At 40.7% G+C, this 27,978-nt stretch overlaps 1 protein-coding gene across 2 annotated transcripts in view; it reads right to left on the reverse strand.

Annotated features, from left to right (window-relative positions):
* Positions 1 to 27,668, reverse strand: part of dgkg (diacylglycerol kinase, gamma) — a 57,114-nt gene extending 29,446 nt beyond the window's left edge. Inside the window, exons 1-20 of one of the 2 annotated variants that reach the window (XM_030786289.1) lie at positions 27,602 to 27,668; positions 23,875 to 23,951; positions 22,107 to 22,127; positions 20,873 to 21,026; positions 19,246 to 19,308; positions 18,351 to 18,605; positions 17,454 to 17,606; positions 16,476 to 16,525; positions 15,974 to 16,048; positions 15,560 to 15,679; positions 15,240 to 15,357; positions 14,418 to 14,506; positions 12,787 to 12,903; positions 11,974 to 12,072; positions 11,616 to 11,723; positions 11,250 to 11,323; positions 9,657 to 9,731; positions 5,161 to 5,246; positions 3,910 to 3,999; positions 1,936 to 2,096 (exon numbers count right to left, since the gene is read on the reverse strand). In XM_030786289.1, the coding sequence (XP_030642149.1) occupies positions 1,936 to 2,096; positions 3,910 to 3,999; positions 5,161 to 5,246; positions 9,657 to 9,731; positions 11,250 to 11,323; positions 11,616 to 11,723; positions 11,974 to 12,072; positions 12,787 to 12,903; positions 14,418 to 14,506; positions 15,240 to 15,357; positions 15,560 to 15,679; positions 15,974 to 16,048; positions 16,476 to 16,525; positions 17,454 to 17,606; positions 18,351 to 18,605; positions 19,246 to 19,308; positions 20,873 to 21,026; positions 22,107 to 22,127; positions 23,875 to 23,951; positions 27,602 to 27,668 (2,052 nt within the window). The remainder of the gene's footprint in view (positions 1 to 1,935; positions 2,097 to 3,909; positions 4,000 to 5,160; positions 5,247 to 9,656; positions 9,732 to 11,249; positions 11,324 to 11,615; positions 11,724 to 11,973; positions 12,073 to 12,786; positions 12,904 to 14,417; positions 14,507 to 15,239; positions 15,358 to 15,559; positions 15,680 to 15,973; positions 16,049 to 16,475; positions 16,526 to 17,453; positions 17,607 to 18,350; positions 18,606 to 19,245; positions 19,309 to 20,872; positions 21,027 to 22,106; positions 22,128 to 23,874; positions 23,952 to 27,601) is intronic. The other variant, XM_030786291.1, reaches the window with a different exon arrangement.
* Between the last annotated feature and the right edge of the window lie 310 nt (positions 27,669 to 27,978).

Below are 27,978 nucleotides of genomic sequence, written 5' to 3' on the forward strand. Positions count from 1 at the left end.
TCACATTTGACATTTACAAATGAGGTAACTCTATGTCATTTAACTTACTCTAACCGTTATAGTTACATTTTAAATGCTCGTTCTCTGTATGAGGACACTGGAGCGTCTTTCCGGCATTTTCTCTTAATTCATCGCTCAATCACGATAACTCTGAAACTGCTTCAATGCTGCAGTAATGTTTTGAACAGCACATGCTGAAGATGAAGGAACCAGTGCCAACACTGGTCAGAGTCAGTGGGAGGCTGTGCAGAGTTACATAATGGCGCTGTAGTGTGTCGAATTCCACCTCTTTTTCTTTCCCTTACGCCACCTTTCCTAATCCTCCCTGCATCTGTCCAGGCCTCTCTATGCACTCATTTTGCCTGTGTCGTATGGTCTATTTCAGACCACAATGTTATTTGTGGCCCTTCTAAATAGGGCTTGGGGTACCTGCCACATATCACAGAGATGGAACAGCGCCTACACTCCATACACCTGTAAAGAGCTAGATTAGAATAGAACTTTGGACATGAACCATTTTTCACCCAATCAGGTGTACTATTTATATACCAGTGTTCCAAAAAGAGGACCAAAATTTAATTATTATCTAAATGGGGGGTTGCATGGAGAACAAGACTTGATATTGCGAAACTCCAGGATTTCAGACTTTGACTATGGAGCTGTACTGGTTTTAACCCGTACAAAATATCGTATTTTCATTTGGCTCTTTTTTCATTTCCAACTTTATAAGCGAGAAGCAAATATTATGATGGTCCAAAACAATGAAATCTGATTGAGATGTGCTTTAAGAGACTGAGGGTTACAATGAAATCTGAATTAGTCATTTAAATTAGAAAAGTTACAGTATCAAGGCTTTCATCAGTACTATGAGTTATTTGTTAAACCAGCCATAACTTGTGACTGGGAAGTCAACCCCGGATGGGTTGTGGAATTACAAAACACGTTGTTGCTATCCCAGTACTTTTACAATACACAACAAAGATAAGAATATGTTGGCATCAGTTTGACATTTCAAACAAAAGTTGTGCATGTACCAAAGGCATTTGTAGTATTCAGATGAGATTCATAGGGTTGCTAAGCAACTGAATAAAGCCTTGCTTTTTTCCCCCCTAATCAAATACAGTCACCAAATGACATGATCTGTGTTTAAGTGTTCCGCTTTACTTTAACCAAGGCTGGTCATCCTTAAACATGATGGAATGGTAGCTGACTGACCATTCTCCATCACAAATCTATCTTGAGAAGCGTTAATCAACCCCCAGACTAACTTGAATACGCAGATCACAGATTATAGATGTACATAGAGATAAAGATGTACATTTGATTTACACAGAAAGAGGTAAGATACGGAGATACTGACTAACATGTAGTCAAACATGTATCCGTGGTATGGAAAGAAAGGCAAAAGCAGGATCTAAATCCTTCTCTGGTCATAGAACAGGGGTGGGCAAATCCGGTCCTGGAGGGCCATGGTCCTGCTGTTTTTCTTGTTGACCAACTAAATACAATCTGTGATTGGCTGAAGAGTGTGCACACCTGTTTTCAAGGTGAGAATCAACAGGTAGCAAAGAGGTGAAGACAAAAACCGGCAGGACACCGGCCCTCCAGGACTGGATTTGCCCAACCTTGCCATAGAATGAAAAACAATAAAGGTGTGTAGGATAAGGATATGCACAGATAAACATGTCAGTTAACTTAACACACTTTCTATGAGTGTGGAGGGTGATGTAAATGCATTGTGCAGCTGTGCCAGCTATGGGTATGTATCCTATCACTCAAATGAGGAAGAATTCTGTCTGCATTGTACTAACCTGGATAGGAAGACAGGGTACTACATTCAGTTACTCTCTTAATGCCAAACGTGACAAACCACTTTGATGTGTATCAGAACTAAGACTACACAGGTTTAATTAATGCTTGTAGTGAAGTTCTCACCACTCCAATGGAGAAATAGTTGTTGACTATACTGTATGGAACAGGGTCCCCCTTTTCTTCTTTGTCGTCAGGGACGATGTCGATGTTCCAGCGGTCCAGTACCACCTCAGTACTGTTCTCAATATCCTTGAGAAATTTCAGCAAGCTGCCTCCTTCATAGCCTGTTGGGCAGAGGGGAAAAGTGTGTTATTGACCAGTAATACACATAGACATGTACGTGAACTTACACGGCTTTTAAGAACGCACATGAAAATGCAAACAAGTCCAATGTTCATCAGCTACAAACGCGAGGACTACAAAGTGTTCTCAGCTGAACAGGGAGAGCTTTGCTAGACATGAAACAAACAGACTCATCCCAGCTCATTAAAACATTATTAAAAGATGTTTATGAAATATTGCTGCCTGTAAGTGTGACTGAACTAGAAACTAAAAGGCAGATGGGTAAACCTCCCAAAGCAACAGGACATCATAAAAGTACCATAAACACTTCTTTGAAACAGAAAACGCTGTTTCCAAAACACCAGAGCCTTGCTGCTGGGACTAACAGAGACGTCCCAGAGCGAACAAACACAACTGAGCTATTACCCTGCCTGTGAGTTCAGTTACCAGTCCTGGGGGATTTTGTTGGTGCCTGGCAACCCTGAAGTATGTTTCCTAGGCTCCCAGTGCTACAAGAGAGGATGTCTAGGTAGGGTAGATGAACTGTAATTACTTTATTAGTCCTCTGTAGTAGGGCATAGAGACTGTGTGCCACATCACTGTCACAGAGGTGTTATCTCTTAATAAGGGCCATCACACTGAGAGCAATAAGGCGATAGTGACACTCAGGTGGCAACCGAGAGAGAAAACATAGACAAAGGCTCACACTGTCCTTCACAACACTAATTTACAGGGTCAAAATAAATAAACGCGTATTAGTTGAATGTTCGCCAGACTCTTCTTTTCTACTAAATAATGTGCCTCTACAAGAGCATAAACACGAATAAACCCTGAGCATAAAGTAAGACTTTATTCAAGCAAACGGGCAAATTCACACCTGCTATTCACTAACCACGCACAGGAAACACTCGCACAGAAAAGAGTTCTGATGTGAGAAGCCCATTAAAATTGCAACCTCAGTATGAGCCTTGCTGAGATACACACTCACTAATGCATAAGAATACATGATAACATACAGATTTATATACATACAGATAATATGCATTGCAGCTTATGTTATATTGCCTTTAAACTGTAGTGCAAATCAATTTGATATTGCTTTTAGTCAAGTCGGTTATTTTCAGACTAGCAAATGAGTAACTTCACTGAATTTGTATTGTCACACATAACTATGTTATGACCTCTCATATCTGTGATCTTTTGTAATCAAGTGCATTTTATGATGTTTACACGCATTAATATCATATTTAACAAATCTAAGTATCTCCCTGGTTTGACAGTGACAGTCCACATCTAATATACATGAGTATCCAGTAAAGGCAGTAAAGGGAACATAGTACCTTAACTGTGAGTTCATGATCATTCATCAGTGTGAGTGCTCTTTGGCTTTGGCAGATATGAAGATCACAATTTTTTTTAATCCCTTTTTCCACAAAAGATTTTCAGCTGAATGCATTTTATGCGTGGCTTATGTGTATCTTGTGGCTCATGTGGTTTTCGCTAATGTCCTTTTAAAGCAATCATGGCACGACCAAAGCATTTTGATGATTTTTTTTAAACATTGTTTTCAAATGGTTTCTCTGATCATCTCTTAATCTTGGGGCATGACCTTTAAATGTAATGGCATGACACCATCAGAGACTCTTGTGTTGGTGGTTTAAGGCAGATTAATGATGTGATTTTAGGTAGTTAGTCTGACAATCCCTCGCTCTCAAGCTGAAACATATTCTTAATAGTTTTTTTTAACTTCATGTCATAAGCCTATGAACCAGTGCCCTACCAAAACCTGGTAACACCCCCCACAAAAACTCTTACCTCCACCCCAGCGCAGGCAGCGTGCCAGGTCATTCCCTGTGCCCAGGGGCAGGATAGCAACAGGAGGATGCCTGGTGAAACTGGCCTTGTCTACAAAGGAACAGAAGAAGATAGAAAGGCAGGATTAGTTCATGGGATCTTCATCCTCATTTCCATCACATAACTACTTTTTACATATACATTACAAATAAGAAAGCTTAAATGTATGGTAAAAAACGGATCAACTAATATCAAATGATTTGGGGAAAAAAAAAGCATACATTCAGGTCTTCTATTTGGTAGTGTAATAACACAGGTCATCTGCTGAAAGTCTGGATGATTAACAACACTATCTTTACACCCCCTCTATTGACAGCTCCTGCGTGGTTTGCTGTTGTGTGTGCACAGTGCTCACTGGGGCCTTTTTTCACTGCTAATCCACATGGCCTTTCACTCTCTGATTTATCTCTACCCAGCAGCAGCCATTTTGTAATGTTGGTAAAAATCACAGGCAATGGCCGCTATGTGATGAGATCCAGGATCTTGTTTCAGGTGGCTGTGTGACACAAGAAAACCAACAGGCTCCATGCCTGAATCCTTCCATTAACATCAGCATAATTGTCAGCAGAGAGAGAGAGAGACAGACAACCCATTAACTCTTTATAATTATCCTCTAATGGCCTGTGAGAGAAATAATCATTTCGAATAACCTCTTCTTGGAAAAAATGATTCATGAACAATAGCCTTTCAGAGACCTATCAAATGTAACTATAATTATATGTACATTACTTTACATGGAAACGAAGACTTATGACAAGTCTTGGGTAAGGATGGAGTCCCATTTCTTTCACATTCTGGCAGACATTCAATTTTCAAATTACTGACATTGTTCAAAAAGAAAGAAAGAAAAAAAAAGAGAAAGACAGAACAGAGCACAATGAGCCACTTTTCATTGAACTGCACAGCTGAAGAAAAATAACAGCCAGACAACATTAATGTATCTTTATGCTTTTAACACTGCCTTTGCCCGACGTTATATTTTCAGTGTTCTAACTGATTATTCAGTTTACAACATGATTAAGTACCTTTATGCTTTTAACAGGCAGTCGCTCATGAGCTGTATACACCCACAATCTGTTGTTAAATGAAAAAAAAAAAAAAAATCCTGTAAAGAGTAGAGCTCTGTGAAAAGCTGTCTGCGTCTGGACAGCATAAACTGATCTGACCGGCAGAGTTCTGTGTGTGAATGAATGTAAATCAGATGTAGATTACCGATGCAGTCCAAGATCCATCCAACTGTCCCATCCCCTCCGCACGCCAACACACGGAAACCAGGGACATCTCTGAAGAAATTGAGCCTGAGGAAAAACAGAGATGAAAGAATAAATCAATTTTAGTGCTAAAATAACACAGTGTTGACTCTGTACTATCACTGCATACTAGCTTTTCCATGTTCTATAGTCATATTATGTTATGTATTATGACACCAAAACAAAAATAACTGGCACGAGATATTACACTTAAGAAGAGACCGGGTTTAATCTATAAGTGGGATTTGCCTGATGTCAGGTTTGGATTTGAGTGGTTAAGTCTTGTTTTGGATAGTAACATCCACTATTGGATCACTCTGTATCCGAGCTTCTCTTCCCCCCGTTGAGTCCGTGCCAGTGGTTTCACGAGGATTCAATGACAGGGGCGGGGCAGGAGTCATGGCAGATGTCAGCCTCTGCTGGTCAAAGAAATGCACTGCACCTTCCAAGTGTTGCAAAGTCATGACCTGTATAGAAGCACCATTGGGAGCTTCCATAGAATACTGCGTAAAAACTAAGCAAATCACCCACATGACAGAGTAAAATATTCATGCTCTTTAACCTTATGCTATGAGTTTAACAATGCGCCGTGATGTTTTATGCATGTGGAAGGAGAGAGAGTGTACCAACAATGAAGGTAAACAGGGTTTCACATCAGGGACATCACAAACAAACAATGCTTTTAATCAATTCCAAACAACAAAACTTACATCATCTAGACTCAGCTATTTGTGTGAAAGCCATGGAGGTTGGTTGCTATGGCATCAATGCAGAGCACACTGGAAAATCTGTCTGATGCATTAACCCTTTGTTAACGCTACAGTGCATTCCATATAGACCAAGCCAAATAAAACCCCTGACTGCTGCCTGCCAAAGTGAATCAAGCATTTGCACTCAATGTTGACTTTAAAATGTGAAGCTTCATACATTCAATGGAGTTCTGAAGAGTTACTTATAGCATTTCTGGCTGAACTGCTTATAGTTGGTCAGCTGATAAAGAGTACATGCCTATTCATAAGGGCTGTTATTCGCACCATTATGGTGAATCAATGGGAATGTTACATACCCCATATTCAGGTGCTCTATTCATATTCATACATCATATCTGTCCTTGGGCCAGCATTCTCTCCGTATTCTGCTTCACAAAATAAGTGTCAATTAACAGCCCCTCTATATCGGTTTTCTGCCACCACAAGAGTCCTCAATGAGTCCTTAAGCACTTTCACACAATGCCCGTAGTTGCCAACAAACTTTAAAGTGTTAGCGTATACCGGAACTTCTATCACTAGCAATACTGTCTCAGCTCTTTAACATTCTACAACTCTAATACATCTAATACTGTTATCTAACACAAGACTAGGTCTAAAATGCAGCGCTCAGGCTGATAATAATGGTATTGTTATATCATATCACATCACTTTTTCATTCATGCCCCCAATTCCCTTCAGCTCTGGGTTCAGTGTAAGATATAGAAGTTATGTCATTGAGCCCCTGCACTAATTCTCTTCTTCTATGCATTCCTCTCTCAGCCTCTGTCATTGTCTATGTCTCTGTCTTTCTCTCTCTCTCTCTGTCTCTCTCTCTGTCTCTCTCTCTGAATGAGCTCTTCACAGTGAGTACACCCCTAGTCGTGACTATTGAGGTCTTCAGAGTGGGAGGGAGAGGTCTAGCAGAGAAAAGGTTGGTTGCTCTCCTGTGAACAGGCATCTTTTTTTTTTTCTGTGTTTCTCTTTTTTTTCTGAATGAAATGTTCTAATGCACGGCTCTCACCAAAGTACAGAATGTACTGAAGAGCATTATGTGTTTGTTTCAGTTTGTGCTAATTCGTGTCTGCATGTGATGTGTGTGTGTGTGTGTGTGTGTGTGTGTGTGTGTGTGTGTGTGTGTGTGTGTGTGTTTGTTTGTGTGCATGTGCGTGTGCGTGTGCATGTGGGTGTGTGTGTGTGTGTTCATGTGCATGTGTGTGTCTATACATTTGACCAGTCACCTCATTAGACTCACACAAAACAGAGGACTAAGGGGTTGGTTGCTTTCAAACAGAGAACAAGTACTCTACAGAGCAGACCTGTTCTCTCACCTGTACCCAAGAACGTAGCCAAAAACGAAAGGTTCTCTGCTTGTTTGGTGAATCTACACTAACTTAAGCAGAAATGACTCCAGGTTCAGCAATGGCTTACATTGATTTTCCAGTTTCTATACAAGACTCCTTGACCCAGAGATTCAGAAAATATGCCACAGCATATAATGAAAGTGGTAACAGGAAGGAAGGCTTGTCACTTGTCTGAATGAAGAAGTTGTAAACACAATGGCACTTTCAGAAGAAATAAGCCTTGTCGTGACTTCCCAGCCCACGAGTCCATACAGTTTAACAAGCACATTCTTTCTTTCTATTCAGACAGACATGGAACTGGTTAAGGTGTTTCAGTGATGACAATCTGAGTCACTGTAAAAAGATTTGATAAGACATTTCATCACAGCCACATTTTATGAGCAATTCCTCTCTGGATAGTCGATAATTGACTGAGTATATAATTGTAGGTTTTTTGGAAATCAGCTGGAGACAAGAGAGGGAGGAGAGAAAGAGGCAAAAGAGAATGTCATTACTTTAAAGCAATGCTTCAAACAATAACTGGGAGAGATGCTAATGCAATCCAATCTGTAGCCCTCAATTCCTAATCAGAGTGTTAAGGGGAAACTGGACCTGAGAAGAATTTGAATTTGACTGGCTTCATTAAGGCACTAGATCCGGGCAAAACATTACAGAGATTTGTTTGCTTTCTTGGTGGAATGCTGACAACAATTTTAAAAAAAGTACATTTAGATGTTATGATGACATCTGCTCCATCATTTTTAACCATCTTTGTTCTCAATTTTCAAACAGATTTTTGGAAACAGCACAAGGTTTGACCTTTGATTAAATCTGAGATGAGCTAAAGATGAGTTTTAAAAGTGAATGAGTCTTGGGGATAATGTGGAGAAGCCAAAATCTGGCAGTGATTATAAACAAGTAGAAGTGTCAGCATTCTGTGCTTTGATCGTATGAATTTATAAGGCTCAAAGTGTCCATTGCCTCGATGTTAACAAGACGTGCACTTATGCGAGTAGGACACTGACCACTGGTCTTTCTGCCTGCTTGACAAATAAGACAAGACCAGCATTTGTGAAGCCTGGTTCCCTGCTGAGGTGGAAAGATCTGCCAGCTTTTGTCACAGTGTCCCTCCACAGGGTTTCAGGTATGTAACAGATAGATTGCTGGTATTGCGCTGTTTTGCTCCAACTCTTCACATACCGTCTAAGTAGATAGCTCCCTGATGGAGAGCTCTCTCATGGAAGTGGTTTATGAGTAGAGTAACAACACGGCTCCATCCAGGAATGATAAGAGGGCGTTTCTTCACCGTAAATGGTGGAGCCGATAGCAGACGATGTGGAGTCCATCATCTAGGCCAGGTTTAAACTTCCTAAGAGAGCTGTTTAAGGAATGTCTAATCTTTCCATCAAACAGATGGACATAGCTCCTTACGCTTCTCTTTACACTCTTTTGGACAGAGAAGATCTTATGACATTTCCCTCACTGTGTATGTCTCTAAGTACGAGATAGAAAATGTCCTTAGCCTGTTTAATGATGGCAGGAGAGGGACTGTTGGCGCACATATGAACTCTCATTCTGTACTGGATGTCAGCTTTGGTGGTGTCATTATTACCGCTATTATGGAACCACGTTAATCTGAGGAAGTTGCCGTGATCCTCTCTGCTGACAAGGATTTGAAACATTTGTTCAGTGTTGGTTCTCATCAGCACTTCAAATTTGAGTTTAAGTTGAGTCCCTTCAGCAGCGTATCCTTTAAAGATACGCAGAGATGCTGAGCGTTGGAGTCAAACATAAATTTGATCAGGTCTGGTTTATGTAGATGCTACTCTCCAAATATGGTAATGCACCAAAATTCCTGTTCTGTCAGCAGTGGATTTCAACATGGTCTTGAGATTTTCTCTAAGAGGACAGGAAAGCAGCTATTCCTTTCTCACTGGGTGATCTTTAACCATGACCTCATCAACAGATCATATGAGAGGGACTGAGCAACAGGAAATTACAATAGTTTTACCGCGGTTCTTAAATGGCCATTGGGGGGAGCCAAAATGCACATAAATGTTATTCAGTGTACCAGGTTGTAAAGTTCACTTGCATTAAAAATGAGAGACAACTGAGAGTTGGCATGCTAAACAAAGTGAAGTGTCAAAGTGAAGTACAGACAGGTTTTCATTCATACATGAGCTTTGAAATTTGCATTGTAATTTGTACAAGCTCATTTTTGCTTCTTTTATTCTAATTAAAAATGAAAAAATTGTGTGGATTTTTAGAAAAGAGCTGCAAGAATAAAATTGAAAAAATTGTGAACCTCTCCTTAAATGTTGTGAATGATTATTTATTGTAGCTTCGTTCACAGTTTTATGGTGACTTACCCTACCATGGGTCCTCCGCGATCCAGACTATACACCTGTCTAGGGTTAAGCAGGTACTGGAACTTACGCAGCACCCTGTGAACATGAAAAAGGGTGAGAACAGTAATTATCTAACTTCAGCCATACACAAACTCAATAAGACGTATATTTCTTAGCAGGAGTTTTTGGAAATAAATCAAAGACACGCAACTTTGCATGCATAGACACACACACACACACACACACACACACACACCTTGTGTGCTAGATTCCAATCTTTGACTTCCATTATAAGAAAAGTAAAGAATAAAAACCTAATTCTAATCTGAAAACACATTCACACTGTAGTTTGACCAAAAAACAACACGATCTTTTATGAAAATAACATTTTTTAGTAGTGGGAACAATGATTTTGACCCCAGTTTGACGAGGCATCCCCAGTAGAATAATATGCTTTCAGTAAGATGTCCATCTAAGTTAGAAAAAACAAGCGTATACACACACACACACACACACACACACACACACACACAGACACACACACACACAGACACACACACGCACACACACACGCACACAGCCTTCAGTAACCTTGACAAGTGGTGCTGCATGAAATCACCACTGAAAGCTTCTCAGTGCCCTTCACTTTTAATTGTGTTAGCTTCCGATGCCCTTTATTACATAACAGCACAGTGGAAGACTGGAAATAGTGCAAAGAAAAAGTCAAAGAAAGAGGGAGTGAGGGAGCGAGGGAGAGAGAGAAAGAGAACAAGAGGGATAGATGGATAGATAGATAGATAGTTAGAGAGAGAGAGAGAGAGAGAGAGAGAGAGAGAGAGAAAGACAGTCCTGCCACATACGTCAGAGGGAAAGCTTTTAGACTGAAGCATTGCTCATTATATGGGGAGATAATTTGAGCTCTTGAAACCGCTGAAGTAAAACCACTAAATAAGAAGTCAGTGCTGCTTAGCGAGCTTTCACTGTACTTAACAGTATGATTGCAAAGAAAATACATGTTGATTACGTCTTATTCAACCCTGTCCGTACCATTTTCCTCTTGGCATCAAAGAACCAGCCCAAATGGACTTCTTTTTTTGATCTGGGGCAGTTAACAGATATTTGTGTGAGAACAAGTCTAATAATAGGGAATGATCTGTCCATTAATGGTATTTAAAAGCATGTTGCTATGGAAACATTACTGCTGAAGCCAAAAACCTGGCCTCCTAGTGCAGTGAGGATGTGCAGTAGGCGTCGAGAACTAAGACAACACCTACATTGATCCAAAATCTGAACATTTCTTGTTAGTGTTGATGGTATTTAGGACATTGCTGACTCGCAAGAAAGCCTTTTTTTAAGAAACATTTCTTTTCTATTCTCAAAGCTGTGGAGTACATCCGGTTAATTCATGTTGAAAAATAAAGAACCAACCAAAGCACATTCCTTTAGAAGAAAAATCTTTTATGTACAAATTCCCACAATCCGGACTATTCGGTGAACATTCACTGCCACACCTTCCATTAACATGTTTGAAAACCCTCCGTCCAATAATTTACCTTCAGCAAGACCTCTAAAAAGCCCAGGGAGGAGAGAAAGTGAAGTCCAGGGAACACTTACCTCTCTCCCTGTCGACCTCCGCTCCTAGGATTCACCAGCACAAGCAGAGGATGTGTTCCTGGGAGGGGTGTGATCTGAAGAAGAGAAAAATGAAGGAAAAGTGAGGGGGTTTCTTTATGTATTTTCTTAATGTATCTCTATCTATCTATTGTCCAGTTTATATGATGCAGTTGTCACAAAACACAAGGAAAAGAGGGTCAGGAAGGGTAAACTAATAGGCAAACAAATTTGTGACACACACACTCACCTATATATGTGGGTACATGCACATGCACACACATTCACAATTACATGCGTACACATACACACCCCTTGTATGCTTTAAGTCACAAGCATTGTATGTTACTCTGCATTATGGAAGCTTACCTGCAGTGCCTGCCCGTCCCCTGTAAATTTAAAGCACTGAGTGGCATCATCTGGACTGGTACTGGGAGGTGAGTCACTCTCGCCTCGTTTAACAACCGAGTGGCGTTCCTGAAATGGAGAGAAAAGGGGCAGATAGACACAGAGATTAACAGACTCTAGTACAGGATAGGAGAGCTGTCCATACACACAGTGAGAATGATAGAGAGACACTTGTCATTTCAAATTCTGCAAGTGGATGTATATTTTTATGGTAATTATATATCAACCATATCACTATCAGTCCCCATTAACATATGTCATACAGTGACACTGAGGTCACGTCAGATGAGGTCAGGAGGCCTTCTGTGCGTGACCTTACCAGTACGACAGGGCAGATGTAAGAAGGGAGGAGGGTGTGGTCCCTTAGGGGTCCACCATCACACTCTGGCTTCACATTGGATGCACACTTGTTGTGAAGCTGGAAAAGAAGTGAATGAGGAATGTGGGTTGAAAAATTACAGGACATAAACCAACAGCCGGTAGAATTCTTTCACACTGCATTCTCTGCGTGCCGTCATGGTACGCGCTCACCAACTGATCTGAGCTCAGTGATATTACTTTGTACACCGAGATAAAGATTAAGAACGATACCACATCTGTTGTTAAGAGAGTAGACACAGCGGGTCTTAACTAATGTAGCTAAAGGTTAAGGAGAATCCAAAACACATATTACAGTTTTGATGGTATGGTTTTGTTCAAACACCTAAGACAGGTTGTAAAAGTAATAGTAAAAGTAACTATTAATAATGAGACCCTTATAGAAGTAAATTTTAATGTAAATTTAGAACAAGTTATGAGAGCATCCCCTTGTGGTTCTTTGAGACTGCACAGTTTTTACACTGAGGTGACACTGAGAACATTTTAGGTAAAATATAAGCGTGAAGTAAAATGCACACAGAATGCCACCAGATGGCCAACATTGTGTGTTGCATAGAAATTTGTCAACTGAAAAAGAAATTCAAGAAATTCTTAGAGTAGTGTTTATCAAAAATCCTGTTGAACAGACAATAAAAATTACCTCCACTGCCAGAATATGAACGTATGGATGATAGTGCTGTGTGGTTTTCTATACTGACAAATATAAATGCATGTAGGATTCTAGTTTTACCACCAGAGGTCAGTATTTACTTACAGTGATTTGACACCACACACAGTGCAGGCCTGTCAGACCCTGATAACATTTTATACTTCGATGGCATCTGTCACACTTGGTCGCAGAATTGCCCTCCATCCAAACGTGCTGCATAGCCTAAAAAAAAGAGGGATACACAAGCACTTTTTACTTTCATTGTTTATTTTGTTGTTGTTCACAAAGTAAATGGATACACAGTTTTCAAAGCGAAATATGTAACCCTTAATCTAGCCTGATTTTTTTTTTTTTTTTTGACACCAGATACACCATTGAATCTGTTAGCATAAAGGCAATGTGTACCTGGCATCTGAGAGTTCTGAGATTTCTCCGGTAATACCATTATTCAACCCAACAAGCTTGATGTAATCTAGTCCACTAATCCCTGGGGATTATTTCTTTAGGAACCCCCCCCCCCCCCAAAAAAAATCTGAAACCAAAACTGAACACAAAACTGAATTGTTCTTGTCTTAATCATAAAAGTATTAAAAGTATCATGTGTGATTTCATTTTTTCTTGCACAACATATGGTATTTACTTTCTGTGGGTCCCATGGTTTTGAAGCCTAACCCAGATAATACAGACTGAAATATCAGCTATGCATATTCAAGCAAATTCAAATTCAAATTTTACTTGTCACGCACACAAATATACACAGTATGACGTGCAGTGAAATGCTTATTATGACTGTCCAAATGATAATAGAGCATAAAAAGAGAATAAAAAGAGAATATACATAAACAGAATATAAAGAGTATAATATTGGCCAATGAAATTCTTGCCTCTGGTTAAGAAACAGTTGTGAATTTTTTCTAGCCCCTCTTTTAAATTTAGGCGACCATATAAAAATGCCTGTAATAATTCATCACAAATGCATTAAGTTAATACGAAATTGCCCAAACATTACACCAGATTTATGATAACTGGGCCCTAATTTATTAAGTATAGTTGTCCAATCCAAAGTTACAGTGAATTTTGCAATTTTAGGCCTTATTGCAAATAGGTTATGGCAATGAAAGACTTTTAAAACAACAATCCACTCTTATTTTTTATACCGTATTTACTTTACAAAAACATTATCGGTCCTAACGCAAGTAATCTTTTGTGTAGCTGCGTCAGATAAAGACAGCTTCTCCTAAGAGCCTGAGAAACAATTCCTCCAGTGTGTTGATCATATCACAGCGGTAAAGACACTGTGACAGAGAGACAGAGAGGCTGATCTCTGTCGCTCTTTCCCACTGCTTTTAATAACACAGCCAAATACACACAGGATGTTCTCATAACTCCCTTGACATCCGAGGAACGGTAGCTAGGGGTTAAAATGAGTTTTATAGGCCAATAAAGTTGCTTTGGTTAAGTTCAAAGCCACATCAAAGCCAGTAAGAAAGATTCTTAAGAACAAAATTGTCTCAGAGTGGATTGTGATTTAGACGGCCCCCGTTGAACGAGGATGAACTGATTTGGAAGTCATCTACTTTTAAAGACATTAAGGTTTTAATGTGTGCATTTCCAGCTCGCACAGATCCCGTTCTCTATCCTTCTCTGAGGAACGTAAAGTCCCTGGGATTTTGCTTGAGTTGGGTCTCATTTATGTGTAAAGCGAGTGTTGTTTACTCCTCTGTAAACGTACTTACATTGGTATGTCTGCGGGACTTGGCGTAGGTGCTGATGCAAGCAGCAATGTCTTTGGACACGCAGCGTTCATGGACTGTGTACTTGCATACTACAGATGTCCGGTTGAGAAAGAGAGAGAGAGAGAGAGAGAGGGAGAGAGAGAGAGAGAGAGAGAGAGAGAGAGAGACAGACAAACAGAGAAACAGAGATATTGGTGCGTGAGAATCAAAAGACACTCCGTACGAATTCCTCAAATTCTGATGACACAAAACGAGACCACTGTGATAGGAGCTTCTCTTTTCAATTTACCATGACCTGGTGTTGCAATGCGTCCATTTTAAAGATTACGTAAATGAAAGCTACCAAAAGTTTTCGATTCTGTTTAATTACGAAACATAAATTTGGCTTGAATTTTGACAGATTCAAACGCACGTAGAGAAACACCGTTTACAAACAAGAGACATTTAAATTAGATACACAAAAGAGAGCGACAGAAGGCCACCAAACGTACATATTAATGACATGACCCTGAGAAAAAAAAATTTGACTGAAGAGGAACAAAGCATTCTGTGTTGTAATTGTTTTGTACATTCCAAGCACACCAGAGTATAAATGTGGAGCAAATACAGATATTGGTCAGAGCATCTACAGGGGACAGTTGGTGCGTATTCAGTTTATTTGTCACTATTTCTATGGTCTCAAGACACCATTCTTTTCACAATGATCCAGCGATGCAGATGGAGAGACATAAACAAGGCATCGCTGAAGACAGGGAGTCGCTGTGGGAGAAGGCAGACAGACAGTTACATAAGTCGGATTGAAAAGTCAGACAGGAGTCTTACGGGAGCAGCACAGGCCTTGTTTTCTCACTCCCAGTAGCATTGTGTGGCAGTAGTTGCAGTAAGCAGGCTTGTTGAAATGCTTCAGTCTCCACACATGCTGCCCGTCCTCTTGTACATTCTGAGGGGAGAGGAGTGTAAGTGTGAGGGTCTGAGATTGTAACAGAAATACCAATATTACAAAGGATACCAAGATTGTACCAAAACTACCAATAATTTAACATATGCTAGTCAGTTGTTTTTTTCATTTATGGAGTGGAAATGTTGTGAGTAAAATTCTCTAGCATATAAACACACACACACACACACACACACTCACTCACCGTCTCCATTCCCAGTAGCACCAGGAGGGGAATGGTAGTCATGCCTCCTCTAATCCACTCCTCTAGTGTGACTATTCCATCTCTGTCATAGTCAATCTCCTCCATCATCTCCTTCAGTATCTGCAAAGCAACACACATGACAAACTGAGACATTTACATCTCAAATACCTCTGCATAGTGTGAACAGTCTACCTACTCTTTTTGCTGTATGCAGTACAGAACAATATACTACCTCTACTTCTGTTTGAACAGAGAAAGATGAGACATTCACACACACACACACACACACACACACACACATACACACACACACACACACACACATACACGCACACACATACACACACACACATGCTCCCACACACTCCCATACATACACAGAAAGAAAGCAAAGCACTTTTCGACGGTCCATACCGGCCGGAGTTCAGTCGAGTCCCACTCCAGATACTCTGCTACATGAACCATTTGATTGATGATACGGTCAAGTTCCTGAATAAACAGTGCAACATAAAATACAGTAAATCTACTGAGGATCATTCAGCGTACGTGTATCTGTTGCTGCAACCGATGGTGTAGGAATAATGGCCTCGGTTACAGCTATAGTGTTTATATAGCTGTTCTTTAAATGGCCTGTTTTACACCCATGATTTGAGCTGAAGTCATTTCCCCAAGAAATAATGCATAAATAGCAATGACAGTACTATGCATTCTAAAGTATTACAACGATGACAATGTAATGACATCATACATCTGCATCTCTTCATATGTAACATATGACTGGAGCTTCATCTCACACACACACACACACACACACACACACACACACACACTAAGCCTTACTAAGCCTAAAAGACTAAAGTACTGCTATTTCAGTGTATGAATAATTCATATAAAGGAGAGGAAGACGCAGACTTACCGAGCTGTCCAGCACACCGTTCCCATCTGTATCATACAGACGGAACATGACTAGGGGAGAGCGGGAGAAAACAGAGCCCATGTTTCAGTTTAAAAGTCTAACGTATTGCTGCTGGTCTGTATCTGCAGAGGAAGGCTGTAGTCTTGTATGACACGAGAGTACTGTTGTCACGGGCAGGCTGAGGCAAGGAGCTGGAGATTAGCTCCTGGCATATATAGCTCGTTGTGTAAAAGAAGTTAGTTGGACAGCCAAGGCTGGGGGATGAAGGCGCTAACAAGGCTAAAAGGCCATGTAATGAATTAAAGCAGCGAGGAGAAAGGAGAGACAGCAGCACACTGCCAGAATCTGCCTGTCACATTCACTGGAGGGGTCACACCAGGGCAGCAGATCTCATTACAGTGTTACAGTGCAACAGTCAGGTCAAGAGTCACATCAGAACAAACAATGTCAGATATATTAGTGTGTGTGTGTGTGTGTGTGTGTGTGTGTGTGTGTGTGCGCGTGTGTATGTGTGTCTGTGCATATATACCCATGTTCAAACAGGTCAGCTAATTTTGGCTAGATATCTAAAGTACACATCAAAACTCTAGAATCATAATCGCAAATCACACAGAGAGAATGAATGAACGTATGTATAAATTAAATCAAATAATTTAAAAATGATTCAGGAACTATGAATCACACTGATGCACTGGTTATGCTAAACCTATATTTCCACTGAACTACGGGTAAACAAAGCACTACTTCAGCCATTGACGTAAAAGCCAGCATTTCTCAAGCTTGATTACCTTGGTAGAGATTTTACTCCTCAGTATGAAAGCATGACACAGGTGTTTTTGAAGGCTTAATTGTTAAGGCTAATTACTTTAATTGTGCTTAATTGTCCAGATAACCTTAGACTAATGTAATAAGAGGACACTGGGGTGCCTGGTTTGAGTTTTGTCAGAATGTGATTGCACACACACAACTTTCACTTACATTCAAGTTTGTCCTCTGGGGTGCCCCTCTCTAGAAGAGACAAGTAACAGACTATGTCCTTCAGAAAGACCACTTGTGGTGAAGGCAGCGGTGAACCCCTCTGAGGGGACGGACTCTTCCTCTGCATTCCACGTTTATCAGTTCTACTCCTCTCTGAGTAACAGAAAACTTCATACATCAGACACCATAGCTAAATGGACTTAACAGGTCTTTTAAATTAAAGACTAAGAGAGATATTAAAAACAAGCTCATTTTTGTAGAACTCATCAATAAGCCCCCTGACCCCCGCTGACACATACTCTGCCCCTAATCCCCCCCCCCCCGACCCCCCCCGACTCATACGCACAGATTTTAGCACACATATGTTATATTGTTTATGAACTACTTAAAATGTTTAGTCATCTGCATGTCACTTTGCACATCTTACATTCTAGATTTCAACATTCAGTATATTTTCTTCCTCTTTTAATATATTTTATATTATATTATATTTCACTTTGCAAATCTTACATTTTATATTTCAATATTCATATTTTCCACCTCTTTTAATATGTTTTAAATTATAATCATAGTATTCTCTATACGTTGTACAGCACCTTGAATTGTTTTTTTTGGTTGGTTTGTTTGTGTTTCAGCACTTGTTACTATTCAGTGTTGTATTTGTATGGTGCACCAACACACCAAGAAAAATTCCTTGTATGTGTAAACCTACTTGGCAATAAACTAAATCCTGATTCTGACTCTGATTCTGATTCATTACACTTCTTGTGTTTGTATTAGTATGAGGGCACTATAAGAGCCAAAGCGAATGACATAGTTTTGGGACATACGTCGGGCATAAAAATTTTAAGCTGTTTTATGGGTTGGAGTGAGGACTTTCCTCACAGCATTGCTTACCGGGGGAGAGTCGCGGAGAGCTGGTGGATATGGAGGGAGCCAGGGCGTTACTGCTACAGCCGCCGCCTGAGGGTTTAGGTTGGGTGCAGGGTGAGAGATGAGGGCCGCCAGGCGTGTGAGCACCCGTGCCTGAACGCTGGGATGAGGAGCGTGATGAACAGGGGGACGTGGTGGCTCCAGAACCCGGGGTCATTACTGTAGCATGCTCTGGTGTGTGTCTGCCCATAGCACTAAGAATGCTCTTCCCGTTCATACCTGAACGCAGAAAAAGATCGAGGAAATGAAGGAGAGAGGAGAAAAGAAGGTGAATAAGGTTTGAGAGCGAGAGAAAGTAGCGGGAGGAGGTGAGAAAGAAAGGGGAGAGGGTAACTCAGAGAAAGAGAAAGAAAGATAGGAGAGTACAGAGGAATGAGAGAGGGGAAAGAAGGAATGAGACAAAGATTGAAGATGAGAGAAAGAAAAGCGAGAGAATTATTTACAGAGTGATTTTTTTTTCTTTTTTTTTAAACTAAACAAAACCGAAACAACAATTTTACAGACAGGATGAAACGGGAGTTTTCAGCAAGGTACAGTTCAGAGGAGAACAAGCAGAAAGGCAGATAGTGTCTATTAAGCTTTTACACCGATACTGTGACAAAATGACAACACAGAAGGAACAATCACAGAGGGAAAACAATCACACCGTTATTCCTGAAAAGGTAAGAATCAAGAAGGACGGTAATCTGCAGACTAAATGTTACACTGGCTGGGTTAACATGAACACACAACAAGTCATGCGTCAAAGGACAGCACACGAGGGGGACACGGGGACTCCGGAATGAGTCTCATTTGGGAAGGGGTGTGATTTTTTTTTTTTTCTTTTTCGTAATGAGGTCACACCACGCTGTTGTGGTACCTGTAATGGGGGCACAGGCCACTTCTGTCTGTATAGAGATGCCTGCATCGATCGACTTGGGCTCTGTGGACACACCGGGTTAAAGATCAGGAATGTGTGAGGAGTCAAAGCTAGCAGGCACAGAGGAAGCAACATAGTGAAGAGAGAGAGAGAAAATCCCAGTAGACCTGGACAGAAACAGGTGGTGGTAGTGGGGGTGGGGAGGGTTGGGTGGTGGGAGTGGGGCTGGGTTGTGGGGGTGGAGTTGGGTTGTGGGGGTGGAGTTGGGTGGGGGGTGGGGGCTTTGGTGGGGGGGGGGTGGGGAATATGCTTGTTTTTGTTGGAGAAAGTAAGACAGTTAAAAACCATGGCTGTTAAATTTGAAAGAACAGTCAGAGTCACAGATCCTACTGACATCATGAAAATACTGAAAAATACAGAAAAAAGACGTAGAAAAAAGATTCTCGCATGAACTTAATACAAATGGACGGGAGGAATCAAACATTCAAAATACATCTCTAAGTTGGAGAAAATAAAGCAAAGTGTATGAATAACATATTTTCACTACTTGCGCAAATCAGTATTTCACTATTTACAAATCAAGTTTTTCATTTAGAGATAATCATGCAGATTTAAAAGTAACAATTTACATTTAGGCTATATTTGAGAATAAATATAACTTTACACATAATCAACAGCAAACAGCAGGTGCAACAGCAAGGGGGCTAAAGAATTAGTGCCAGGAGAAGAACCAGTTTAGCAGTGGCCCTGTAGCACTAAACAACAGTGGAGATCTATACTGGGTTGGCAGAAACCAGTGCACTATTAACCAACACGAGTAAAGAAGCAAAGCAGATCGGAGCATGGCGGTCAAAAAAATCCACAACACATTTATGAAAAAGTTTGACAGGACCAAAATGTAGGAGGGTCAGCACTAGATGGCACTGCTGGCTTTCAGTCTGTGAACAAAGCCAGTCACAGCAATCTTCTGCTAATGATATAAAGCTACAGGAGTGATGCAGTAACACACAGCCCACCAACCCACCACACATGGGTGGGTTTTTGGACTGAAATCTTGTGACATCTTTCAATGCGGAGAGGGGCAGGATCCATCCATCTGTCCACTCTGTCATTCAGATGCACACATAAAGCAGGCAATCTCATTGGAGATAGGGGAGATGGTGTTAAAGCCTAGCACAGGTCTATGTTAATACATAAATCCACGAGGAATAATTGACCAAACCACCCAACAGATGGACGTGGTGAGTACAGCCGTCCCTTTCTTAATTATTTCACTCGTGCGGTGTGTGTGTGCCCGTGTGTGTGTGTGTGCACACAAATAAAGGCCTTATGATGCAAGGACAGAGTGCAAGGCTTAAGAGACTCCAGTAAAGACAAAATGAGAGAATATATGCAACCCCACCCTCCATGCGCACAATAAACCACATCGTCAAATGATCCCACTTCAAACACCAATTTGTTTTACTACAATCTGCACCAGCTGCTTGAATTCTCAGACAAAGCACATCCAACTGAAGAGAGGAGAGGCTAAGCTGAAACCCACCACACAGTAAGATTTGAACGGAGAGCTTGAAGTTTTAAAAGGAGCTGAGATAGAGATTTGAAAGGATCTAACGAGCATATTTACCCAGCATCCCCGCTCCCGCACGGGGAGCCTCAGGTGAGCAGCCCCCGCCGGTCTTGCTCTTGAACGAGGTGAAGAGGTGTTGGCATAATTCTTCGGGGATATCATTCTCCAGGTAGGTGGCCATGAAAAGCTGAAAGCCCTCATAGTCAATGGGCTACACGGGAAACAAGTCGGGGGAAGACGAGAGAGGAGGGAGACAAATGAGAAACGACACAAAATATATCCAACACGCTAACTCCTGTCCAAATACAGTGAAATGGCTCCTTCTGCTTATCACCTTGCTATCAGAGCCAATGAGCTGAAATGTTGGAACCAGTAAGATGGAATGTACATGAGGCTGCCACTCGACGGGTGATACTCCCACCATTTGTGTCCATTATGTTGCACACAGATTCTGAAACTGCTATTCTCACACTTGTATTGCTTCCGAATGATAGAGGCGACGACGGCGACGAATTTTTGCCACGAGAAAACTGAACTATTTAATCCGAAAAGTCTTTTTTTTTTATGAAAAGAAGATGCCTGTTTTTGTGAGATGCAAATATGAATAGTGCATATGACTCTTCTCATGATTTCAGCATTAACTTCATATAACACTGTCTGAACAACACTCAGTGGCTCTCCACTGGGAGCTTGTGTGAAAATCCCTGCAGACATGAGACGAAGACAATTATTTTTTTTAGAAAATTCAAATATTAAACACAAAAATTGAATACATCGTTTCACAAACACATAAACATTCTCATTCATATATACAGAAATGAATATTTCATTATTATGTAATTTTGCTGAGCACAATATACACATGTTGTGGTATATGTGACAAATGGTTACACTGTATTTCAAAAAAAAAAATTAAAAACAAAAAACTGAGATGTTAGTGTTAGGGTTGAAGTCACCATCCAGAGAGGTACGATAATATACTGTATTTACATAAATAATTGCAAAGGCAGCCATCATACGAGATAGAACAAGACTTGAGGCAAAAGAACAGGATAAGCTGACAGGTAGAAACAACTCAGTATCCAAGGCCCATCCCTCAGAAAGTTAAAAGGACACAAAAACACAGCCGACACACTGAAGCGCCTTTGACTTTTCAGATACGGCGTGACCCAAGAGTGACTCTTTGGTTAGACACTGATGGGAACATAGGAGTATGGGGGTCATGTTTGGGCATGCAGTCTGTAGACACACTGAACCACAGATCATGCAAACCCAAAGAGTGTTGGCTTACTTGGTTGAGAACATCCTGCTTCTGTTTTGCATTCAGATGAGTTAGGAAAGGTGAAAGGATCAGTTTATATACACATGCAATGTGCCATATTTGAAATATTTTCCAAGAAAAGTAAATTCAGCTGCTGGACTAGATTGTTTAGCTGACTGAACAACACAGTCTAAAGGTGATAGTAGTGCCCCACAGTTACACTCACATTCTGCTTTGATTCATCTCACTCTTCCCTATCTTTATTTGGCCTTCCTCTTTTTTTAACAGTGCTAATCCACTCTCCATCACGCAACCAACGGAACGAAGAAAAGAAGAAACAAAAACGGATTATTATGAGAAGCTCACATCTGAGTCATGCTAAGTACATTTAAAAAAAAATAAAACAAAACAAAACAAAAAACCCAAACAAACAAACAAAAAAAAAACCAAACTGTGCACCTATATCCACAGAACGAGTCTTACTGGAATCTGTTTGCTCTGTGGTTGAAATTAAAATGTGTTCGGGAAGAGCCACAAGGTCAATCAAAAAGACAGGAATCCTGTGCCGAGAAGACTGAGTGGAGGAACTAGGGGTGGGTGTTGGACTAACATCTGACTATGTGTTTAATGAAATTTACTGGCAAAGTAAGAAAACTGGAAATGCATAGGACAAAATCACAGGGGTGTGTGTGTGTGTGTGTGTGTGTGTGCATTTGTCAAACCATGGCTCTCTGTATCGGAGAAAGACGTGAATGTGTGTGTGTGTGTGTGTGTGTGTACATGTGTTTGGGACTGAGGGGTGCCGTTTTTTGGAGTGTTTGTGAGAAGCAGTTAAAAAGGGCAGCCACAGGAACTTCCTGTCTGAGGCCCACCCATAAACACATAAAACAGCATCAGTCCACTGATATGACCTTTCATAAAAGCAACTCAGTAAAACTCCACTTCACAAATGTCCAAACTGAGAAGTCTGGTTCAAATCAATGTCACAGAGATTCCTCTACACAATCTCACCATAACACGTCACTCACGTCCCAGATTTTAAGATTTATGACAGACTACAACAGACCACTAACTGACCACAGAGACCTGTTGTAAATCAGCTCAGCATATAGTTTCCCATGACGTGACGATGGCTGCCGTGGCAACCCCTGCAAGTGATATTTACAGCTCAGAGCCAGTCAGTCTTGGCTCATCCATCACAGAGAGACAGAGCACTGTCACCGGGAGACGGGAAGGATAGCACCGCTAATGGCACATCACAACATTTTAGGCCATTCGCAGCTCGGATAATTTACTACTGGTCACAAATGCACTGATGGACCACGAGGGCCGAGTGATGTCACGTTGTAGCCAGTCCGGCACCAGTTTTAGACCCTCTGTGAGCAGCAGCCCTGATTCTATATTGATCCATCCAGTGCAGTGGGTGACAATCATTGGCGCCAAAACCCCGATGAGCTTGTTATTTATTAGCGTGGCGGACTATAGCATGAAAATATGACGGTGACACTCCATAAAGAACATCATCAATACTGGTGCCTCATGGCCCCTTGTTGTCACGGTAACAAAGTACACGGGCACTGCTTTATCTACACCACTCCAAAGTAAAAGGGACCTGAGAATATAAGACATGGAGAGGACACGTCTACCTCACAGTAGAGGATGACTAAGCATTTCAGCTGCATACTGAGGACTGAGTCAGGGTATACTGATAGCCTGTCACATCAGAGCTTGAGGGTCCATTGTCTTTGCACAAAGCATTTAATCAGCTGGGCTTATTCAGAGAGTAATTGCGACATACCTGCTCAGGGTTATACTTGGAGAGAACACCGTTGCCATGAAACTCCTCTAGAACATCTTTAAGCTTCTTTGAGGAATCTGTGTGTGAGAGAGAGTGATGTAAATGAAATGTAGAATATATATAGCATTACATCTGCACAACTGTCCTCTTTGAAAAGAATAAAATCTTTTTTTTTTTGTATTAAAAAAATTCTGAGATCTAATATCCTCTGACAGTTTGAGGCTTTTGGTGAAACCGGCCGCAAATTGCCATGAGCCGTGTCTGTTTCCAGCAAGCAAACTAATCTAAATGCTCAGCTATGTTTAAGACAAAGTATGGCACTGAATAACCATGGGTGACGTCACTGATATTGTTTAATACACGACATGGCTCAAATCAATGGTAATAAAATAGGGTGGAAGTTCTTTACTACTCTTTTTTACAGTATGAAGTGCACAGAGCAACAATTGAATAAGATATAGTTCCTAAGTTCCTGTTATAGTTCTTTTTTTGCCTCTGAACTTCCCTTTTTTGATACAACAGAGAGAAAAAGTCTGAAAGGGTTTGAAAATACCTAGATAGCTTTTAGCTCAATCCAGGGTTTTCAGGAAAGAATCAGGATTCAAATGTGTGTATCAGGAAACACACACCCACACACACACACACACATTTCTATATGAAATTATATATATTTAAAATTATGAAGTGAAATGATAAATTATAAAATAATAAATCATAATATACTCATATATTATACAAAACTATACACACACACACACACACACACACACACACATATATATATATGTGTGTGTGTGTGTGCGTGTGCGTGTGTGTATATAATTATTTTATAATAATTAAGTTTCTTGCCACAAATCTAACATTTCATCAGTTCACAACCTATGTTAGACAAGCAATGAATGTTATACTTATCTCATACATTTAGCAAAACAGGACATATGCACTCTAAAAAGCCTGCATGAGTTTCTTCCAACCTTACAAAGGTGCATTTTATAGCTTAATGAGTAGATGTACAGTGTTAAGTAATCAAAATAAGCAAACAGCGGTTTAAAAGAAAAATAGAGGCTTATCAACATAAGGCCAAACAGTGTTGAATCCGACACTCCGCGTTTGTTTGTTTTTTTTCTCTCTCAGGAGCCTTTGTGTGAGAAGAATGACAGTGAGCCATTTTGGTTCACTGATTGGTTTTGACGAGGCTAAAAGCACTGAATCTTTACAGGCAGATGCTTTCTCTTCTGCAGACCGCTGTTGTTCAGCACCAGGCTTGAAGACTCATTCGAGAGCTCATTTAGTTAATGCTTAACACCAGCACAGCTAGTTCAAAAAGCCAAAGGCTGAGCAATAAATGAGGAGATAAATGGAATGAGGTGTGGTAATGCCTGACTGGATCAAAAAAATGCGCTGTCTGGTGAGTCTCCGGGACTGTAGTTGAGAACCAGAGCTCCTGACAGACATGGGTGGTCCCTGCATCTCACGGCGTCGTCGCTCCATACGTAAGGCTGCTTTTAAAGTTAGCCGCTACATCGCTCCGTTAAACATTAGTCACCGTACCACTCATATGATAAAACGTGGAAATATAAACATTCCCTTTACGTGGGATGAATACCTTGTAGAAAGTACTTTTGTACTTACTGTATGTGAATGATGTGCAACATCTCCTCCTCAGTTCAAGTTTCAAGTTTCAAGTTTATTTAGAGCCAAATATCACTGTTTGTCTCAAAGGGCTTTATGTGCCCACAACAGACAAAACAGTGTTAATTTGAGACCACTGTAGAATGGTTACATATCAGAGTGATCAGCCTTTTTTTATACATACACACACACACACACACACACACACACACATATAAACCCTCATCCATTACTTCAGGGGAATTGAGATTTTAGCAAACAAGGCCAGAACATTCTCATCAGAACATCCTCAGACCTTTCATAAGCCCCTCAGGCACTCTATACTTCATACTTTGCTAAAACTTCTTGTTAAAGCAATAGCAGTGGCCTTTCCTCCTGCGTCACTGGGCAACCCCACAGATCTATAAAATTACTGTCAGAAATAAATTATGGGGTTTCAGAACATGGACTGAGACAGGTACCTAGAGGTACCTCTATGATGAGCCTGCAACATCCTTGCTTTCTGTCCATTTCTGACTGTGCTTCATATGCAAATCAGACTTATTCCAAATATTAAAAGGCCAAAAAAAGTGATACAAACCCACTAAAGAATAAAAAAAAAACAAAACATAAAAAAACAGATTTAAGCGTTTACCCATTGCACACTGTAACAAAGCTGATATTATCACTGGACGTTAGGCTGTTCATCGTCACCTGGAGCTATTGTGATATTTTGTGAATTTCGCCAAAGTCAAACACTTAATCTGTGACAAACCTCAATTAATCACTGGAAATGTGACTGTGTCCTTTGTCTTACATTATGATCTCATTTAGTTTCCTGGAGGTAAACTGTGCATCACAGATATCAGTACATATATACCTGAGAATGCGTGGGAGTTTCATGTCAGTTTTGTGTGACGAGGAGGAATTTGTGAATAGAGGTGGCTTTAGTCTGGGTCCATGATGAAAGCTACTCTCAATCTGAATACATCGGCAAGAGCGAGAGATAAATGAATGCATTTGTATTGATCAAACAATGTGTTTCCCTCCAACTCATACATACAAAGACGCATACACGCGCACACACGCGCACACACACGCGCACACACACACGCACTGTTTGCTTGTGTCTCTGTCAGCAAAGCTATTAGGTTGGGTGAGTCAGACTTACGGGAAACACAGAATCTTTCCGTAACACTAGACCTATGTAGCTGGAAGTCAAGAAATCTGTCCATCACAGAAAAAGACGTTAAAAATAGAAGATGTTTTCTTATTCATTGGCCAAATGTGTGAGCGTCCTATTTTGTTCAGAGCAGACAAGAGTGCTGTTTACATATTATTTATTCTCACAACAAAATTGGACATTTTTATCTAAATGGACCATTTCTGGTCCCTAAGACATTGTACACATTTTTATCCAAACATAATTAATCTACATTTTGGAATATGTCAGCCATACCAATTCACCGCTGTTAAATTAACTCCAAAAGTGTTTTACAACGTTTATGTATATAAACACTCACCAGAGTAAATGCAGTTAAGAACAGTGCCTTCACGCAAATAAGTGTAACATTGCTTTTAATTGATGTAAGATCACTCTGAAATTAAGTCTGTGCTCATCAATTCCAGGAAAAATAACATCGGAAATGAACACCACCAAATTTACGGTGTAATTTAGCACATCGAGAGCAACTGTGTGTATATTGCGGTAAAATCTATTTGCTCGTAAATATAAGCCCCATTTAACTCGGCGGCTCATAACATAATTCTTCTTTCAAATGTCACAGGCCTGTTATGCTTCAGTAGTTACATGAAGAATACGATCCATCAAGGTGGATGGGGCAGATTTGGAGGAGAACATAAGTATGAGTCAGTAGAATGGCCTGTGTAGTCTGTGAGCAGTGGTTAGATCATAAGGACCAGACCACAAACATTCAGAAACACCCAATAATACGGTTTGGAATATTGAGTGGCTACATTTTCAAATGGAATGTGATTATACAAAGATCGGACAAAATATAAAAGCAATGGAAGAATGTAAAGTGGTTGAGATCCCTTCAAAAAAAAAATGGCCCTTTTGGTTATTGGCTCGAGCATTACAGGAAATGGTACTTACACTCGCTGTACTGCTGCAGTTGGGAAAATTCTGCTGGGCTCAGACACACCCAGTTCCCGTCCCCCATTTCGCTCACCAAGAGTGCGCGCGTGTGTATGTGTATGTGTGTGTGCGTGTGCGTGTGCGTGTGCGTGTGCGTGTGGGTGTGCGTGTGTATGTGTGTGCGTGTGTGTGTGTGTGTGTGTGTGTGTGTGTGCGTGCCCAGGTTTGAGGGGGAGGAGAATACGGGGTACGAGGCTGATTAACCCTGGCTGAGGTCTGGTGTGGAGCTGAGCAGTGTTGGCATGGTCCCAGCTCCTTCCCTGTGAGCAGATGGCAGAGAGATATCACCGGAGCCAAGAGGTGAAGGAATGGGGTGGGGTCAGAGGATGACTGCA

Source organism: Chanos chanos, chromosome 10, assembly GCF_902362185.1.
Source record: "Chanos chanos chromosome 10, fChaCha1.1, whole genome shotgun sequence".
In the NCBI taxonomy this organism is placed as follows: Eukaryota; Metazoa; Chordata; class Actinopteri; order Gonorynchiformes; family Chanidae; genus Chanos; species Chanos chanos.